Here is a 21,305-nt window from a genome sequence, read left to right as displayed (position 1 = left end):
TTCTATCGACTATATTCATGTTTTTATTGAATATCACTGGCTTCTGTCGGATTGTCAATTTATATTAAATGTGTATTTTTCTCTCGTTTTCTCTTTTTTCTTTATTCTTGCTCTTGTGTTGTATTTATTGGTTTGAATTAAGTTACTTACTGTATTTAGTAAACTGTCCTTGTAAATTTTATGTTATATTATTCACTAAGTACACACCGTACACGAGCCTGACTCTTACGGTAGTGGCTAGAAACATTTTTATTTTATAAATGCAATTTGTACTCACTAGGTAGCTAGTTAAAATAAATAAAATAAAAAAAATTAAAGTTTGCTCCCGTCACTTCATGTGACGTGGAAATAAGTGTTCTTCGTTTCAAATCATGTTTAACTAACAGACGAAGAATTTATGGGTTCGAAAATCTTCGAATGTATGTAGTCATACACTAATAAAATGTACAGAGCAGAACTGTAAATTTGATGTATTTTGCATGTTTATATACACTGGTGGCCATAATTCTGGAAACTTTTTGTTTTTGTTCTGAACTATTATAACATCCGTATTTATTCACAGATTTATACAATTTAAAATGTTAATCGTGACTGATTCGTTAATTATGGGGTTATAATAAAGGTATTATATTAAATCCTTAATATTTAACAATAAATAATCATTACTATGTGGAGAATTATGTTCTTGTCATTTAAGATCTAAATATTTATTTCAGATTTCATTATAATTTCTGATTATTTACTGAAATAAAAATTGGTCCATTGTTGATTTTAAGATTATTGTTGATCAGTAGGAACAATGTTGAGCAATTTTAGCATAAAATATAGACATTATGAGTGTGTTTCTATTATTAGTCTGACTTAAGATTTCGTTCGGTTAACACCTGATTATTTTACCACAAACTCTATTGATAATTTTATCACAATTGCTCCAAGAAAGGAATGGACACCTTCTAAAAGAAGTAGGGCAGTCACACTTTGAGAAGAAGGCTACACATTCAAGGAAATTGCAAGAAAACTTGGTAATGGTGTCTGGCGTCCAGCAAGTCAAGGTATGGCAGAGGTACAAATCCACAAAGTCTTGTAAAAGAACATCTAGGACAGGTAGGAAACCTAAAGTAAGTCCAAGAGATATGAGGCAGATTTGTGGATTAGCATTGAAAGATCGAAAGAAATCTTCTAAAGAGATACAGGAAGTTCCACACTGCAGTGGACTTGGTATTCCTGCGAGGACTGTTCGAAGGAAGTTATTTGACAATGGATTGAAAGCAAGAGCACCCAGAAAAAAACCATTTCTCAACAAAAGGCAACGAGAAAATCGTGTAAATGGGTGCAAAAATCATCAATCATGGACCGATGAACTGGGCGATCGTGATATGGAGTGATAAAACAAGAATTTCTGTATTTGGAAGTGACAGAGTCAAATACGTTCGTCACCGAGATGGAGAAGCTTTGAATTCTGTGTGCCTCATCGCAATTATGAAACATCCTGTTGCTGTCATTATCTGGGGATGCATGTCCAAGAATGGAGTAGGAAGACTTCAGATTGTTCAAGGGAACTTCCATGCGGAAAAATACATAAAATATATTCTGGAAGCGAAATTGATACCATCCAATTTCGACTTACACCCAAATTGTGATGACTTTGTATTTCAACAGGATGGTGCCCCATGCCATACTGCCAAGAGTTTATGCAATGATTTCAACAGAAAAACATCAAGGTGATAAAGTTGCCTGGGAATAGTCCTGACCTTAATCTAATTGAAAACTTGTGGTCAATGTTAAAAGTTTGGTGTCTAAAAAATCCCACTAACAAAACTCAATTGATTGAAACCATTATCCACAGCTGGTTTCGGATCATCAGCAAGGAAGAACTGCAACGTCTAGTGGACTCAATGCCCCGCAGAATTGATGCTGTCATTAAAAATAAATGTTATCCCACAGAGTACTAACTTTTACAGAGTGAATGAGAAAATAACACGAAAATTTTTCTAAGTTTTAATGTGTAAATATCTGTTTTCTCATACACATTATGCTATAAAGTTATGTATTTTCTTTAAAAATGGAATGGACAATGTTTGATGCTTTCAGTCACGAGTAACATTTTAAATTGTAATAATATGTGAATAAAATAGATGTTATGATAATTCAGTACAAACACAAAAAGTTTCCAGAATTATGGCCACCAGTATATATATGTATATATATATATATATATATATGTATATATATATATATATATATATGTATATATATGCTATAAAATTACGTGTTTCAACCTATCATAATATTATCATTATGTTGTTCCAGCCAGGAACCACTTTTATAGCAGACCTGACAGTACCTCTGTGCTGGAAGCGGGAGTTTGTTGACATTGAAGTCCGGTCGCTTAGCCACGTTCAAAGACACAAGTCCCCAAGTTCCGAGCTTTGGATATAACATAGTCCCCATGACTTATGAAATGACCCTCGTTTATATGCATATAGAGTACATATCAGAATGCTTCAGAACTGCGCTTACAGCCGGTTTATATTCGACTGGTTACATATCAACCGGCGAGGATGGATATATTCGTTCGAATATCCAGCCTCGAAGCGATTGCGCTAGACAGAACCACAGATATAGAGGATAGAATACCAAGCGCATTTCATCATACAGGAACTCTGATGACAGTTTGTAACTACACAAATGGAGTAACAATTGAAGGAAATTCACTTTTCCTAGTTAAAAAAAGTGTTAGCTTTAAATTCTTAGGAAAATCTTTGGGACTAAGAGGGATGAAGTTACAGGAGAATGGAGATAGTTACACAACGCAGATGCACGCATTGTATTCTTCGCCTGACATAATTAGGAATATTAAATCCGGACGTTTGAGATGGGCATGGCATGTAGCACGTATGTGAGAATCCAGAATGCATCTAGAGTGTTAGTTGGGAGACCGGAGGGAAAAAGACCTTTGAGAAGGCCGAGACGTATATGGGAGGATAATATTAAAATGGATTTGAGGGAAGTGGGATATGATGGCAAAGACTGGATTAATCTTGCAAAGGATAGGGACCAATGGCGGGCTTATGTGAGGGCGGCAATGAACTCGCGGGTTCCTTAAAAGCCATAAATAAGTTAGCTTGAAAAAGGTTATAATTGATTGGAAACTTTGGTAGTTTATCTTCATAACTAATATATAAATCAACTAATGGACACCGGTAACAACGAAGGTAATAAGCATAATGCATAGATAAAATCTGACGTGTAAATAAATACAAGAATAAAATATATTACAATTACTTACAAAATAGAAGAGCAATTATGTACACACTTACTATTGTAACGTTCATACTTTAAACTCAAAATACATAGGTTACCTCTGAAAGAGTATTTGTTAATATAGCCTAAGTCTTTTAATTATTCTAAGTGGATGTATTATTATTTCTCTAGTAAATCGTTTTTAGGGAGATAACAAGTTATTAACAAAAATAAAAGCACTTTCAAGTCTAATGATTGTAGTTTCATGACGCGTGCTTCAATCAATGAGGAGGGAGGAAATATTATTTAAAAGGTACACGATGATAATCGCGTCCTTGCAACGATTCTTGGAACTCCTGGATGGCTCAATACAGACGTGGACAAATTATTAACAAAAGTGACGATTTTTATGATAATTCTGTTTACAAAATTTGACTTTTCAATTTAGACTACAGTTAACAATTTTGCATATTTCCATCATTACAGTAGACAGAAATATGCGAAAATGTCAACTGTAGTTTAAATTGAAGAGTCAAGTTTTGTAAAAATATATAATAAAAATCTTCAATTTTGCTAATTATTTGTAAATTAGCAAAAATGTCAACTGCAATGAAGAGCCAAATTTTGTGAAAATATAAAACAAAAATCTTCAGTTTTTCTAATAGTTTGGAAATATCCAAAATGCCAATTGTAGTCCAAATTGAAGAATCGAATTTTGTAAAAATATACAATAAAAGACCTTCAGTTTTGCTAATAATTTGTAAATATGCAAAAATATCAAATGTGGTCCAAATTGAAGAGTTAAATTTTGAAAAATATACAATACAAATCTTCAATTTGGCTAATTATTTGGAAATACACAAAAAGGTCAACTGTAATCTAAATTGATGAATCATATTTTCTAAAAATATATAATAAAAATCTTCAATTTTGCTAATAATTTGTCCACGTCTGTATTATCCGTCTTTCATGATCCAGAGCCGTCCAACCGAGTGAGACTCGGACATTCGTTAAACCGAACATTGGACTACTCCGCGAGACGGAAGAGCTTCGCTTACTGTCTATAGCGCCAGGCGTTCAATAGCAATCTGTCTTTTCTAACCGGTTATGCAGGACTCTAGTACATATTACATATACACATACAGACAACCCTGAGTAATGTCATTAATTTGAGCAAGTTATTCTTTAAGATATTCAACAAAAAAAATTAATACAGTTTTGCTCGTTCTTGCTTCCTTTTCGAGATAAAAATTGTTTTATATGAAATATTTCATAGTGTTTTGGGAAAGCCATTGATTTGATTCCAAATATGATCGGTCACTTTAAGAGAGCAATGCATTATGTTAGTAAATTATTGAAATAATTTCAGTTTTTCCCTTTAAATGTACAAAAATCTGACCCGAACCAATATAACATTGTAAAATTCATTTGCAGAACGAAGAGTTACATGTGTTCGGATCAAATTTCTACACATTTTAAGGACAATACTAAAATTCTTTCAATAATTTGTTGTCATAATACTCTGCTGTCTTAAAATAACTTAGCAATTGGGAATTAAATCAATGGCTTTTCCAAAATACGGTGTAATATGTTTCATATAACTTACTTACTTACTGGTTTCAAGGAACCCAGAGGTTCATTGCCGTCCTCACATAAGCCCGCCTTTAGTCCCTATTTTGAGCAAGTTTAATCCAGTCTCTATCATTATATCCCACCTCCCTCAAATCAATTGTAATATTATCCTCCCATCTATTTCTCGGCCTCCCCAAAGGCATTTTTTCCCTCCGGCCTCCCAACTAACACTCTATATGCATTTCTGGATTCGCCCATACGTGCTACATGCCCTGCCCATCTCAAACGTCTGGATTTAATGTTACTAATTATGTTAGGTGAAGAATACAATGCGTGCAGTTCTGTGTTGTGTAACTTTCTCCATTCTCCTGTAACTTCATCCCTCTTAGCCCCAAATATTTTCCTATGCACCTTATTCTCAAACACCCTTAACCTATGTTCCTCTCTCAAAGTGAGAGTCCAAGTTTCACAACCATAAAGAATAACCGGTAATATAACTGTTTTATAAATTCTAGCTTTCAGATTTTTTGACAGTAGACTGGATGATAAAAGCTTCTCAACCGAATAATAAGCATTTCCCATATTTATTCTGTGTTTAATTTCCTCCCGAGTATCATTATATATTTTTTACTGTTGCTCCCAGGTATTTGAATTTTTCGACCTCTACAAAAGATCAATTTCCAATTTTTATATTTACATTTCGTACAATATTCTCGTCACGAGACATAATCATATACTTTGTCTTTTCGGGATTTACTTCCATACCTATCTCTTTACTTGCTTCAAGTAAATTTCGAATCATTAGCGAGAGAAATAAAGTGAAAATATTACATCAACAATCTAGCACTGGTAGATACATATCTAATTGGTTAAATTCAATGGAATATTTCACTTCATTGGAAAATTAATATGTGAGCAAAATAATCAATTCCAAGTAATGTATTATGCTTCCATTTTTCCTGTGTATTTCTTAAGTAAAAAAATCAATGTCGGACTAAACGTTTTGATTATCTTAACACTACAAATTCATGTGAACTTCTCCGGACAGTCTGGGTCCCTGCGTGGATGCTATTCAACAGCCCAGGAGGTGCAGAATTCGAACTCCGACTGAAAATGATTGTAAATTACTAAACCTTGGGGCAAAACCCCAAAAACATTTGACAAGAATCGCCGCTAATCGGTACAGGTCTATGAAAAACTGTTGTCTACACCTGTGAAGTAACGGTCAGCGCGTCTGGCCGCGAAACCAGGTGGCCCGGGTTCGAATCCCGGTCGGGGCAAGTTACCTGGTTGAGGTTTTTTCCGGGGTTTTCCCTCAATCCAACAAGAGCAAATGCTGGGTAACTTTCAGTGCTGGACCTCGGACTCATTTCATCGGCATTATCCCCTTCATTTCATTCAGACGCTAAATAACCTAGATGTTGATACAGCGTCGTAATATAACCCAACCCAACTCTAGGGAAACTGTTACTTTTTACTACAGGTACTTGCTGAATGATGCTGTCTTTCTTCGTGTGTTTTAGCAGATTGTTTTCTCCTCTGGTTTCTTTTGTGAGAAAACGTACACCAGAGTGAGACAGATAGTCAAAAATCTTGGAGCTCACACACTGTTCCGTCAACCATTGACATTCCAATTTACAAATAATTGCTGCTTTTAAATTAAAGCGAGATATCGTCTCTTCATATTTTCATCTAAATAAACACTGAAATTTCAATTTCAGAATTCTTCTAAAGTTTGCTCAGCAAATATTGAACATTATATGAAAAAAATATTATTAAATTTTCTGTAAGGTGTTGATACAATAGGCACTCAAAATAACATACTAGAGAATCGAGAAGAAGTTAGAAAATACGAGACGAAGTCTAGTCTTTCCTATTTCTAAGGTTGTGTTTCGCACTTAACACATGTGTAGACTCTTGTATACTATTTTCTTTGCGCGATCATGCTTTTAGAATTTCAAATACTGTTTCACTTTTACGACATTTTTATATTGAAAATACGAAATAAATTTATTTTTCAAAGGCTTTTTATATTGTTTCATTGTAAGTCAGTAGTAGAGATGAACAGTGTTCGAGAAAACGAGACTAACAGCGCCCGCAAAGCCGAAAACCCGCAAGACAATTTTGTATTACGTCGTCGCGTCCTTGACGTAAAGACTGGTTGTGAGTCTTCCGAGACTCGATATTGTGATCAAGTCCCGACGTCCCGAAGTCAGCAGTTGTTTATACCTGACTGCACTTTTATCTACTATGGCAACTGTTATATATGTATAAACAATCAAGCAGGCTATTTGAAACTTCTCTACCTTTCAGTGTATAATAACCCGTTCCCCAGTCTTTCTTTAACTACGCTACTAGGCCCTTATTAAAAGGCTAGGAATTTTCTTTTCATACGTTTAAGTTCAAGTGTGCAATCTCAAGTAAAAAGATATTAATGTCATGTTTTATGTTTCTTAGAAATGCAAATTTATTTGAGAATTTTTTTTATTTATATAATATAATAGAACCAGAACATTTTGATAACTAAGATACTATTCTGTTTTGTCTTTTTGTCTCATTTAAATAGTTATGTTATTTATTTCAATGATGTATGTTATTCAAAGTTACGAAATCTTTCCACGCCGACCAAATGCTATTTCGAGAATGACGAGCGAGACTCGAAGTGCAGCGAGAAAGACGAGCGAGACTCGAAAGGCAAATGCAGCGAACACAGCGAGCGAGAGCGGCAGTTAGTTTTGTTCATCTCTAGTCAGTAGGGGCCCTATTCATAGACATTCCTAGCGCGGGCTTCCGGTGGATGATCGGCGAACTAACGTTTTTCGTATTCATAAACCAGTGTTAGCGATATGATATGAATCCCGTACAAGTAACCAGTCAATAGCCGGGGCTAGTTCAGCACGCTTATAGTGCGGGCTAGCGGAATGTCTATGAATAGCACCTTAGGTAACTAAGTAACTGAGGAGCTTCGTTTAAAATCGTATTATATCCAAAAAACAAAATTTTACAGGAATAACGAAAATCCGGGTAATTTTTCACAAAATGAAAAAGGTGGAGTTATTATGCTTTAGGCGTACTTCAAGGAACTTGAAAAAATGAAATCACATTTCAATTGTGTTCTTAAAATTGAAGGAAAATGTGTTGGACATAATACGTTTTGAACCAATAATTGTACAGATGTTCGTAATTAAAAATTCTTAATGAGGCAAATACATAAAATAACCAATCACTATTGTTTTTATTAAAGAATAATATTATTTGTTAATATAAAATTACAATTTTCACAATAAACATTTTGATATACAGAGTGTTCATAACTTCTTCCTGCTGTCAAATGTTTTTAACGATATAAATAAATGCATAAAAACCATTATTATTTTTATTATTAAATAAAACATTATTTTATTAATAAAAAATAAATATATGCATTAAACAAATTTTATGTAGACCTACAGGGTGTTCATAACATCCATCCGGCTGAATTCATGGTGTTTGATAATTTTTCACATTTTTTCGAATCATTCTTCTTCTTCTAAGCAGCCACAAGTAGCCATACTACCATCATCCTCATTGCCAGTTACCATAGTAACTGCATCGATAATGTTACCAAAGAAATCTAAAGCTTCACACAATTGAAATAAGCAGCCTTTTTTTAACTATTCCTTTATGCCATAAGTTACTATAGGTCATAGAAAGAAATGAAACAGTAATTTTAGATTTAAAAAATTCGAGAGTAGATTTCAGCCCATTTCCCTTCTCCGACATCAACCCCATGCCTATGAATTGGTTAATACCCTGCCTGATACGTAAGAATGAGGTGAAGACCTGAAGATTTGAATGTTGACTTAGTATTGTATTAAATTAAATTAAAATTATAGGATTTCTACATTCATTAAAATATTGCCTGGGTGAGATAAATGTTTGCAGTGGGTCTCATAATCCCTGCATTCTTCATTAAAATCTATTCTTTACGTACCTTGCCTCAGATTTCAGTTTATATGCATGGTTTGCTTGCTTTTACTTCTTTCGGCGTCGTCCTGAACTACAACCTACAACAGTTTCTTGTTCCAAACTGGAAACAACTTCCATTACACACAGCTCACGAGAAAAAGACTGTGTTGTCCGTATTGAATATGTAGCATTGTCGAGAAAAGTGGGCCAGATTGTAAGTACATTTAGCTAACATAAGAAAGTAATTAATTAATTTCATTTATACCAATTCTATAACATGGTTATTGGACGTAATACAATATGAAACAGACACTATAAAGGACTGAATACGATTTGAAACAACCGCTAGTTTTAAGCAGTCATTTACACTGTTAGCGAACACGATTTGATACAGAGTTCACAGCGTGAAAGACCGCATCCGAAACTATACGAAAACGTATCAAACTCAATTTTGTCCACCAGTGGACTTAATACGATTTGAAACGATGCTCCTCCATTGGAGTTTATTGATGTTTCGCCATTATATTCAATGTAACTATTGTACACTCAAAGGAGTACTATTTTGATAAAATGATTAGCAAAAATTTGTGTTAAAATACATCCGATATATCATAGCAGCTAAAATGATTGAAAGCGATGATCCTGACATGTCTGTGAATATGAAGACTGAAAAGTTATGGAAAATTAGCTAATATAATTCATTGGCACTGCTATGTCCTATCACAACACCTGGCACGTGTGCTGTTAGGAGTCTGAAGAATAATCTGTTTCTCTAGCAAGCAGTTGTAAATCTAACTTACAAAACCTGTCAAAAATAGCGATAGCGTTATGCATTACAGACGCTATATTCGGTTCAAGTTTGTCGGATATAGCGAAGTTCGATATTCTTAATATTCTATCTGGAGGAGTCCTGTTGTGTTTATTCCACCTTGTTATAAAAATATTCGCTGTCCTTCACTTCCACCCCTTTATCTTTTAACTGTTTATGGATTTACGGACAGATAATCCGATTAGTTCTTCATATGAAATAAGACGAAGTTTGTAATGTCTTGGTTGCCTCTCTCGTGTTCGAACATTGCAAGACCTAGTAACTTACGGTACTTACTTACTTACTTACTTACAAATGGCTTTTAAGGAACCCAGGTTCATTGTCGCCCTCAAATAAGCCCACCATCGGTCTCTATCCTGTGCAAGATTAATCCAATCTCTATGATCATATGCCACCTCCCTCAAATCCATTTTAATATTATCCTCCCATCTACGTCTCGGCCTCCCCAAATGTCTTTTTCCCCTCCGGTCTCCCAACTAACACTCTATATGCATTTCTGGATTCACCCATAATAGCTACATGCCCTGTGCATCTCAAATGTCTGGATTTAATGTTCCTAATTATGTCAGGTGAAGAATACAATGCGTGCAGTTCTGCGTTGTGTAACTTTCTCCATTCTCCTGTAACTTCATCCCTCTTAGCTCCAAATATTTTCCTAAGAACTTTATTCTCAAACACCCTTAATCTCTGTTCCCCTCTCAAAGTGAAAGTTCAAGTTTTACAACGATACAGAACAACTGGTAGTATAACTGTTTTGTAAATTCTTTCAGATTTTTTTACAGCAGACTAGATGACAAAAGCTTCCCAATTGAATAATAACAGGCATTTCCCATATTTATTCTGCTTTTAATTTCCTCTCGAGTGCCATTTATATTTGTTACTGTTGATCCACTATATTTAAAATTTTCCACCTCTTCTAAGGATGAATCTCCAATTTTTATATTTCCATTTCGTACACTATTCTGGTCACGAGAAATAATCATGTACTTTGTCTTTTCAGGATTTACTTCCAAACCTATCGCTTTACTTGCTTCAAGTAAAATTTCCGTGTTTTCCCTAATCGTTTGTGGATTTTCTCCTAACATATTCACGTCATCCGCATAGACAAGAAGCTGATGTAACCCGTTCAATTCCAAACCCTGTCTGTTATCCTGAACTTTCCTAATGTCATATTGTAGAGCGAAATTAAAAAGTAAAGGTGATAGTACATCTTCTTGCTTTAGCCCGCAGTGAATTGGAAAAGCATCAGATAGAGACTGGCATATACGGACTCTGCTGTAAGTTTCACTGAGACACATTTTAATTAATCGAACTAGTTAGTACAACAGAAAACACTATCGTGCAGAAAATGTATTATGTTGCTGTAAACTACATATGATAATTGATGCGTTTAAAGTGTACCGAAGAAAACCTGCCAAGAAATACAACCTCTATGCCACTCTTGTTTTATTTCTTAAATGGAGAGTTTTACTTGAATTTGTAGCATAAATTGTTAAATAAATTTTCGTGTATTTTAACTTGCAACATTTATTTCTGCAAGCTTCAAATATGGGAATGTAAACTCATAATTCGTTATTATTTAAGAATCAGGCGGGCTTAATATTATATTTTGTTAACCCCACTGCTACCAAGGTTTATTACAACTTAATAATACCAAGGGGGTAATATAATTACCCCAATGAAAATCATATACAAATCTTTGTTAAGAATTTGTAATATTTAACAATATATGTATTATTGACTGTAGATCTCAAGAAAATGTAAAAATATGAAATAATCGTCCTATTTTAAAAAATACAGAGTGGTTAAAATGTTCCGTTCCATATTGTTGAAATGTATATAAAAAAAACTTTAGATTTGTTACTGGTCATACTGAGATAACACACGGGTATACAGTAAATTTAAAATTGCCTCACTTTTATTTGAAAACAAACTTCTCAAACGTCACTGTTCGTTAACAGAAAGCCACAATTTAAGTCACACGGAGTTAGTGTGCACTCGAAGTTGGTTGCTTGACGGTTGTCAGCCCACTTTGAGGTCTGTGGATATAGAGGGAAAAATTGGATCGGTGTCGGTTAGAGTTCCCGAGTAGCTCAGTGGTAGAGCGTTGGTACGTTAAACCAAAGGTCCCGGGTTCGATACCCGGCTCCGGAACAATTTTTCCCTCGAAATTATTCAAATCAACTTTACAGGGAGTTATACCTGAAATCTTGATTTGCATTATACACGTCACTTTTCGTTAACAGAAAGCCACAATTTAAGTCACACGGAGTTAGTGGGCACTCGAAGTTGGTTGCTTGACGGTTGTCAGCCCACTTTGAGGTCTGTGGATATAGAGGGAAAAATTGGATCGGTGTCGGTTAGAGTTCCCGAGTAGCTCAGTGGTAGAGCGTTGGTACGTTAAACCAAAGGTCCCGGGTTCGATACCCGGCTCCGGAACAATTTTTCCCTCGAAATTATTCAAACTTCTCAAAGCTATATAGTTTGGATATAGTAAACAACACAGCTATACACTATAAATGTCACAGTACTATAACATAAATTGGAAATCATTTCAGTTATTTGTTGAAATTTAAAGCTTGGAATACAATCTATACAACCATGAAATCTTCAAAAGTTTGTTCATAATAAAATAAAATTATAAAATAATGTGTAAAACTTAGAAAAATATATAAATTAAATAAAACAAGATTTAATTGTTTGTTGAATTTAAAATATTCGAACACCACCTATACTACAATGGTCATCTCGAAAAAAGGGTCCAATAATAATTATTATTTCTAACAAAATCGCTTTTAGAATAACCATAACACACGGGAATAAAAAAAATTGGAAACCAAAGGTCATGATAATTAAATAACAATTATAACGACATAAATAACACGAGAGAAAATAATTTGTACATAAAGGAAATTAAGCTACACAGCGAGTTTAATATCCTGGAAATTTTCATGACACAGACTGCCAAAAGGGATAACAAGATCACCCCACATGAATAAAGCGAATTACTTGTTAAAGTAGATGAATTATTTATGTTATTCTTATTTCAGAATGTTAGTAGATATGTAGCAGACAAATGCAAGGAATTAAAAAAATAAATATGGACAAAAATGGAAACAGTACTAAGAAACTATTAGTGCGGTAATCCTATTACCCTCTTGGTAGCAAGAGGGATGTTCAACTTCAGCTAGTATAATTTCACTGATGTTTGAACATTTCTTCCTCAGAATCCATAGGTTTATGGCATGCTTAATATACACTATCTGTATGTCACTAAATAAATGAAGGGTTCAGAGCCATAGTGGGCCAAGCGCCATTTATTATAAACGGAGAAAGCAAGGGTTAAAGTTAAGTGAATATAATTTAATGAACATTGACATATGATTTAATTTTAATGTACATACTTTAGCTTACTTGCTATATGTTTCGTTAAATTATGGCAATCACTTAATTTTAACTCTTGTTTTCTCCGTTTTTAATAAATGGCGCTTGGCCCACTATCGCTCCGAACCCTTCAACTGTGATGTTTTTGGAAACCTAATAGTTATATTTTAATTGAGCCGTTCAGAGCAAAAGTGGTGCAAGTCAAAATTGGGTAATGAGGTTTAAAGTAAAAATTCTTTAAAATATAGCGCAAAGTAGCAGTTAATATGTCCTTCTTGCTATCCACTGACTATTAATAGTTTAAGGGGTTAGGTACAGCTTACAGCAGTAATATTTTTGGAAACACTCAACATTTTTTCCCTCCATTACAGTATCTTGTACAATAATGAAAACTGGTATGTGTAAAGCACTGTCCTGCTATATGAAAAACATATTTTTACGCTTTAAAAAATTATTTATATATATTTTTTTAAATTAAAAATAGGCTAGTGGCTGTTCACTGTGCAGTGCTGAAGCGTTTCCCTCATAACTCATAAACGCATTATGTTTTTCGTGTTCTCTCTTTTTATTTTATTGCTGAAACTCATGTTTACAATATCAAGCTCTTTCAACTACATTCCTTAATAAATAATATTTTTTTTTATTTTGTGTTACAAGAAAATACTGATATTTGACCATTTTTAAAAAGAATTTATTTTTTATTAGACAAACTATCAAAGGTAGAGAAGTGATTTTGCATCATATTGTAGATATGACATGCATAAATATACACAAAAAATTTCATCACAGAATGTTTGATAGTTTTTGAGTTATGAGAGAAACGCTTCATCACTGCACACCATTTTGAATTTTGAAAAAAAGTATATAAACAATTTTTTTAAGTCGTAAAAATATTTTTTTCGTATAGCAGAAGGACAGTGTTTTACACATACTAATTTTCATTTTTGTTCAAAAGATACAGTAATGGAGGAAAAAAAGTTGAATATTTCTAATCTTTTACTGCTGTAAGCTGTACCTAACACCTTAAATAAATTAAATATTAATTGCTACTTTGCGCTGTATTTTACAGAATGTTTACTTTAACAATCATTACCCATTCTTGACTTACACCACTTTTGCTCTGAACGGCTCAATTATGAACATTTTTGGGGTATTTTGTTCAGCCGGACAGCATTTGCATGGTAATTAAAAAGTACTTGATAATAATTTAATGAAACTTTGCATGCGTGTATACTTCTCTCGTGTGAGCAACACACTCTAAAATCTTTAATTAGAATATATACTCGTAGTTTATTTGAAATAATATTGATCGTTTTTTTTAAACGTAGTATGAAATCTATATTATTTTTTTAAATAAATTATACATTCTACATTAAATATTTTAGAGTATGTCTTTTACATGGGGTAACTACAATTTTATAGCATACAAACTTTAATTAAAATATCTCAAGGGGACGCGTTACAGAATTTTGGCCATGTGTGCTCATTTTCTCTATATTTTTTAAATATGTGCGACTCTACGATTTTTTTTAGGAATAATGTAGTGAAGATTACATCGCGATTTCTTTATTCTATGTTAGAAATTCCGTTCATCCCTTATAAGTGGTTACGGTACACAGAATGGATTATATACTTTATGGCGAAGTGCATAAACATCGGTTAAAAACGCAGTAATCATAGATTACGAAACGACGGTTAAACAGTAACCGTGGTTAAAATGTAATTTCTGTGCACCATTCATAATCACCGATTACTTAAACATAGTTAGCTGACACTTCATTTAACCAGAGCAAAGTCTATGATGGTACACTGTTTCCACAAAATGACTAAAGGAAAGCATTCATACCACAGCAAAGATAATAGTCAACATCTAAAAACGACTGCGCTCACTCCGTTCTACATCGAAGTGAACATGTCCTACATTTTCGCGTTGCATTTGTTTGCCTTTGGGCGCTGTTATATTTGCGAGTTGCATTTCTTTGTTTTTCATTGCTGTTAGGTTAAAATCGTACAAAATAGAAAATTGAATGCAAAAATGATTATATCCCAATGTGAGGTTAAGTATCGATAGACTTACTTAACATATATTTAAATATATTATATAATAAAGAAGGAATATCCATAAAGGAAAAGGATGCAGAAGATTAGTAGAAATGTGTGTACGACCCAAGATCCAATTTACACCAGGTTACTGTTCATTATCCTAAGATCCATCCATAACCTCTCTTTGTTCAGCCAGTGACAGAGAAAGAGATATTCAAGTATTCCCTCTTAAAATACAGAAAATAACAGTTACATAGAATCTTAACGTAAGGAGCTGATCAACAGAAGACATATGACTGTTTTTGAGTTATTGCAAGTGAGCCATTTGTAGATTTTGATAAACAAAATCCCTCCTGAAATTTTCTGTCACCTAATTCCTCGTAAAGATTCTCTCTTTCCACTAAAGAAACTTCACGCCCACGCTCTATCCAAGTAATTCAAGTACTGTACAATAATAATCGTCTTCGAAGTAAACATCTGTGGCTCTGGCCGCCATGTTGCTTTACTTGCTCTACTAATCACTGGTTATCTCCTTTAACCGCTCGAAAATGGCCGGTTATAGATTACTGTGGTTAACCTCCTATTTAAGTCGTAACCGAGGTCGATCCACTGTAAAAATGCTTAACCAGAGGTTAGGTGACAATTTCAACTGGTGGTTACACTAACCGACGTTGATGCACGTGGGCATTAAAGTGATATTACCACAAATCAGCTTTTACATTTTAACTTAATAGAAATAAGATATTTTCTGAGTGACTACACCTAGTGCATGAAATACTGTCTTTATTTACACATACGACTATTATTAAGATAGCCGTAATTCTTTATGTTGGGCAGTGAAGTTGAAAATAAAAAATTAAGTGTTTCTTTACTATTGAAGTATACTGACATATGATTCGGTTAAATGAGAAGTTTTATATAATATTCTTATTGAATTTGGTATTCCCAAGAAGCTGGTTCGATTAATTAAAATCTGTCTCGTTGAAACATACAGCAGAGTCCATATAGGGCAGATTCTGACTGACGCTTTTCCAATTCACTGCGGGCTAAGGCAAGAATATGCATATCACTTTTACTTTTTAACTTTGCTCTAGAATATGCCATTAGGAAAGTCCAAAAAAACGGAGAGGGTTTGAAATTGAAATGGTTACGAGTTACATCAGCTCCTTTTTTATGCGGATGACTTGAATATGTTAGAGTAAAATCCACAAGCGATTAGAAAAAAAGGAGAAATTTTACTTGAAACATGTAAGGAGATAGATTTTAAGTAAATCCTGAAGAAACAAAGTATATGATGATGTCTTGTGACCAGAACTTAGTACGAAATGCAAATATAAAAATTGGAAATTTATCCTTTGAAGAGGTGGAAAAATTCAAATATCTTGGAGCAACAGTAACAAATATGAATGACACTCGAGAGGAAATTAAACGCAGAATAAATATGGGAAATATCTGCTCTTATTCGGTTCCGAAACTTTTATCATCTAGTCCGCTGTCAAAAAATCTGAAAGTTAGAATTTATAAAACAGTTACATTACCGGTTGTTCTGTATGGCTGTGAAATTTGGACTCTCACTTTGAGAGAGGAACAGGGGTTAACTATGTTCGAGAATAACGTGCTTAGGAAAATATTTCAGGCTAAGAGGAGTGAAGTTACAGGAGAAGGTGCTGCAGAAATTTACACAATGTAGAACTGCACGCATTGTATTCTTCACCTAATATATATCAGGAACATTAAATCTAGACTTTTGAGATGGCCAGGGCATGTAGAACGTACGGGTGAATCCAGAAATTCGTATAGAGTGTTAGTTGGGAAACCTTAGAGAAAAATACCTTAAGGAGGTGTAGGCGTGGAATTAAATTAAATTATGTTTTATTTAACGACGCTTGCAACTGCCGAGGTTATATCAGCGTCGCCGGTGTGCTGGAATTTTGTACCGCAGGTGTTCTTTTACATGACAAGTAAATCTACTGACATGAGCCTCTTGCATTTAAGCACACTTAAATACCATCGACCTGGGATCGAGGGGTAGTTGGGAGGATAATATTAAAATGGATCTGAGGGATTTGGAATATGATGGTAGGGACTAGATTAATTTTTCTCTGGATATTGACCGATGGAGGCCTTATGTGAGGGCGGCAATTACCCTCTGGATTCTTTAAAAGCCATTTTTAAGTAAGGTGTTAAATATATTATTTTTAGGTGAGGCCCAGATAAATGTTTACTATAAATATAATTATTGTTAAATACATTTTTTGGACATATATATTTTCTAGAATAAAAATCCGAGAAAAATTGTACACATGTATTTTTAACAATGTATAACAACACTGCATAACTTGATGTGTAATTTTTAAGATGATGAAAATTGTAGGCATTAAAAACTCAGTAGCGTGTCGCCTTTAGTACTTTTTGAGTTATGCAAACGCTGTCCGGCTGAAGAAAATATTTCAAGAATTTCCATAATTAAAATTAATAACTATTAGGTTTTCAAAAACATTGAAATTGCTTATGATGTACAGAATTGTATAATAAGCATGTATTTTTATTTCAGAAGTATCTGTAGATTCTAAGGGAAAAACTGCTGAATTATAATAAAAATTACATTAGCGAACAGTTTACCTCCCATCCTAATTGTTTCACAAAAAAAATCTTCAATTTTTCAGCAAAATTGTGACATGTCTCATCCACAGGCCCACATATTCGTGATGCTATACTTACTTACTTACTTACTTACTGGCTTTTAAGGAACCCGGAGGTTCATTGCCGCCCTCACATAAGCCCGCCAGTGGTCCCTATCCTGAGCAAGATTAATCCAGTCTCTATCATCATATCCCACCCCCCTCAAATCCATTTTAATATTATCTTCCCTTCTACGTCTCGGCCTCCCCATAGGTCTTTTTCCCTCCGGCATCCCAACTAACACTCTATATGAATTTCTGTATTCGACCATACGTGCTACATGCCCTGCCCATCTCAAACGTCTGGATTTAATGTTCCTAATTATGTCAGGTGAAGAATACAATGCGTGCAGTTGTGTGTTGTGTGACTTTCTCCATTCTCCTGTAACTTCATCCCTGGTGTTATATTTTATTTTATCCGTCTTAATATTTATTTTATTATTGTAAATATTTTGTTTTATTACTATTATTATTAATGAATTAATTTGTATTACTATCTTTGTATCATCTTCGTCACGGTTATTCTATTATTATTATTATTATTATTATTATTATTATTATTATTATTATTATTATTATTATTATTATTATTAATGAATTAATTTGTATTACTATTTTTGTATCGTCGTCACAGTTATTCTATTATTATTATTATTATTATTATTATTATTATTATTAATGAATTAATTTGTATTACTATCTTTGTATCATCTTCGTCACGGTTATTCTATTATTATTATTATTATTATTATTATTATTATTATTATTATTATTATTAATGAATTAATTTGTATTACTATCTTTGTATCAACTTCGTCACAGTTATTCTATTATTATTATTATTATTATTATTATTATTATTATTATTGTTGTTGTTATTATTATTGTTACTATTATTTCTATCATCAACATTATTATTGATCTCTGTACAAATTTATGTAGACTACTGGACTGTACCCGAGCACGAGCATATGCTCATTTCGGGTATCTATTCATATGTATTCATTTCAAATGTAAATTGTGAATAAATTTGAATTTGAATTTGAGCCCCAAACATTTTCCTAAGCACCTTATTCTCAAACACCCTTAACCTATGTTCCTCTCTCAAAGTGAGAGTCCAAGTTTCACAACCATAAAGAACAACTGGTAATATAACTGTTTTATAATTCATTCTAACTTTCAGAGTTTTTGACAGCAGACTGGATGATAAAAGCTTCTCAACCGAATAATAACAGGCATTTCCCATATTTATTTTGTGTTTAATTTCCTCCCGAGTATCATTTATACAGGGACATCATTTTATTTTTACTTCAATTTTTATTGTACCTGAGTTTTTTAATTTACTTCACTCCCACCACTTCCACTAATGAAGTTCCAACTTCCTCCATACAGAACCAAAGCCTCATGTAAACACTACTGAGTTAGTGAGTATAGTACGTTCCAGAAATATGTTCGCGTTTTCCAGCGACGAAAGACCTTTCAATATTGAATCATATTTTCGCACAGGTACTGTCCGTTTGCCTACGTCGCATCCCGATTTCCCGCACCTGCTTCTGCTCGCCCCTCTGTAAGAGCTGGGCTGTCTTAGCTCTTTTCTGAAAACATTAATTTCTGTTAGGAATTGGACGTTTACGTAATATTATACAACTGTTTAAAATAACTTAAATAAAGGGGCCTCGTTGAGTAATTAACTGTCACGTGATTTTCCCCCTTTCTACGATCCTGCGGCATAACCACATGGACGGACAGTAGATAGCATGTCTGAGTAATTTTATCTGTGCGGGTAGGGCATAAGTGAAGATTGAATTTACAGTACGTAAGGTACTCTTTTATAGAGTAGGTACAGAATTATTTCACATGAGTTACTAGTACGAAGGACGAAACTGGTAATTGGAATTAGATGCAATAGTCTATAGTGCGATAATATGCACAAAAGAACTGAAGCCTGTATCTAAATGAACGGCGACCATTTTCAAAAATGTGTTTAAATATGCATATTATGATTATTTTTCAATTTAACTTCATTCTCTATATCGTACGCTAATGTGCTGCAGACACTATAATATACACTGCATAATGAATATGTCTGAATGGATAGCTCAGTTCGTGAGTAAAAACACTTATTGTTAATACAGTACTGTATTTTGATTAAACAAAAACCTAATGAAAATTATCGAATTCAAAATCGCGATATTTCTTAGTTTACGTAAATGGATGATCTACTTTTCTACCCTCCTATACCTAGTAAAGTGATTTGTTTGTATTTTACTCCAGTATCATCGAACTAAAGTCGTGGAAGGGGATAGCAAACGGTGTTTCCGGTTCTCTAAAGGTATAGCCAGGTTAATATTAAAAATGTTAGTAAAAATAATATGATGTCTCTGTATTTGTTTCTGTTGCTCCCAAGTATTTACATTTTTCCACCTCTTCAAAAGATAAATTTCCAATTTTTATATTTCTATTTTCGTGATGCTATATAGAAACTAAATTCATCAATTCATTTTCTTGTGTATGACAGTACTTACAGTTCCGTGTGAAGATTGGTCAACATGTCATCTGATACTACAATGCTGTGCACGTACCTCTTCAAATCCCCCATGGCGACTGCACCAGTCAGCGTCCGCCGTGCGAATGACGCAGCTGTCTGGGCTGCGCTCTCCCCCTATCGCTCCCTGCACCGACCTACCGTTCTTCGTCCCTTGCTCAGAGCCGAGACCTCTGTCAGAACCTGCATAACAATACAATGGTACTGTACATCTCTTTGGGCGGAAATTGCATTTTGACTTCGCTATTCAACAAGGTCGTGGACGCTGTTTCTGGCTGAAATTAATGCACTTACACAACTTATTTGAATGCAACAACAGATCTGGAAAATTGTTAAAATTTGCGAATTAGGCTTCTACTCTTTAGGCTACGGCCAGACGGGCTGTAAAGATAGAAACACATTATTGACACGGCACTGCACAGAATGTGATTTCCTGTGCTGTCACGTTCTGTATTCGATGTGTGGTACTCGTTTTATCCATCTATTTACGTTGCTTAGAATCACACTGTTCCCACGCCACGGACGCTACGTCCTCTCCAGTGCAGCACTCGTGCCGTCACGTTTAAATTTTCTGTTGTACCGGACATCGGTGGATGGTGAAGAGCACGCGGAGATTCATTATGGAGTAATACATGATTGATAAAGTAAATAAACATGAATTTTTGTGTATATTTTATCAGTGGCGGTCCTCGGGGGAGGGAAGGGAGGAACGTCCTCCTCACATTTTCTTCTTTTGAAAGTAAATACCAAATAAAATATGTGCCTTGAAATTCGAGGAAGATTCGATAATTTTTAAGATCACAGCTATAAGAAAATCTCGTTTGATCGAGTTTTAAACGACGCGCGCTCATGTGCTGTAGAAAACTGTGAGAAAGATGCGAGATTGTCTGTGTGGAGGAATGGCACTCCATTCCTCCTCTACTGCAGTTAACACACATAGACAACAGCGCACTAGCGGCCAGAGAAAGAACCAGAGTTTTAAAGCAAGTAAATGAACGGAGAGGGAGGAGATCCTCCTCTGAATCAGTCATGGGCGGGAAATAGAAACAGACTGGTCTTG

General features: G+C 34.2%; 1 protein-coding gene across 2 annotated transcripts in view; it reads right to left on the bottom strand.

Moving 5' to 3' along the window:
- Window positions 1-20,412, bottom strand: part of LOC138708125 (xanthine dehydrogenase-like) — a 171,890-nt gene extending 151,478 nt beyond the window's left edge. Inside the window, exon 1 of one of the 2 annotated variants that reach the window (XM_069838340.1) lies at window positions 20,283-20,412. In XM_069838340.1, the coding sequence (XP_069694441.1) occupies window positions 20,283-20,299 (17 nt within the window). In that variant the 5' untranslated portion in view covers window positions 20,300-20,412. Of the gene's footprint in view, window positions 1-20,225 lie in introns of both variants that reach the window. The other variant, XM_069838339.1, reaches the window with a different exon arrangement.
- Window positions 20,413-21,305: the final 893 nt, after the last annotated feature.

The sequence above is a fragment of the Periplaneta americana genome, chromosome 10, assembly GCF_040183065.1.
Source record: "Periplaneta americana isolate PAMFEO1 chromosome 10, P.americana_PAMFEO1_priV1, whole genome shotgun sequence".
NCBI classification, from domain to species: Eukaryota; Metazoa; Arthropoda; class Insecta; order Blattodea; family Blattidae; genus Periplaneta; species Periplaneta americana.
The sequence above is the reverse complement of the archived record's forward strand: the minus strand, read 5'-3'. Positions and strand labels throughout refer to the sequence as shown.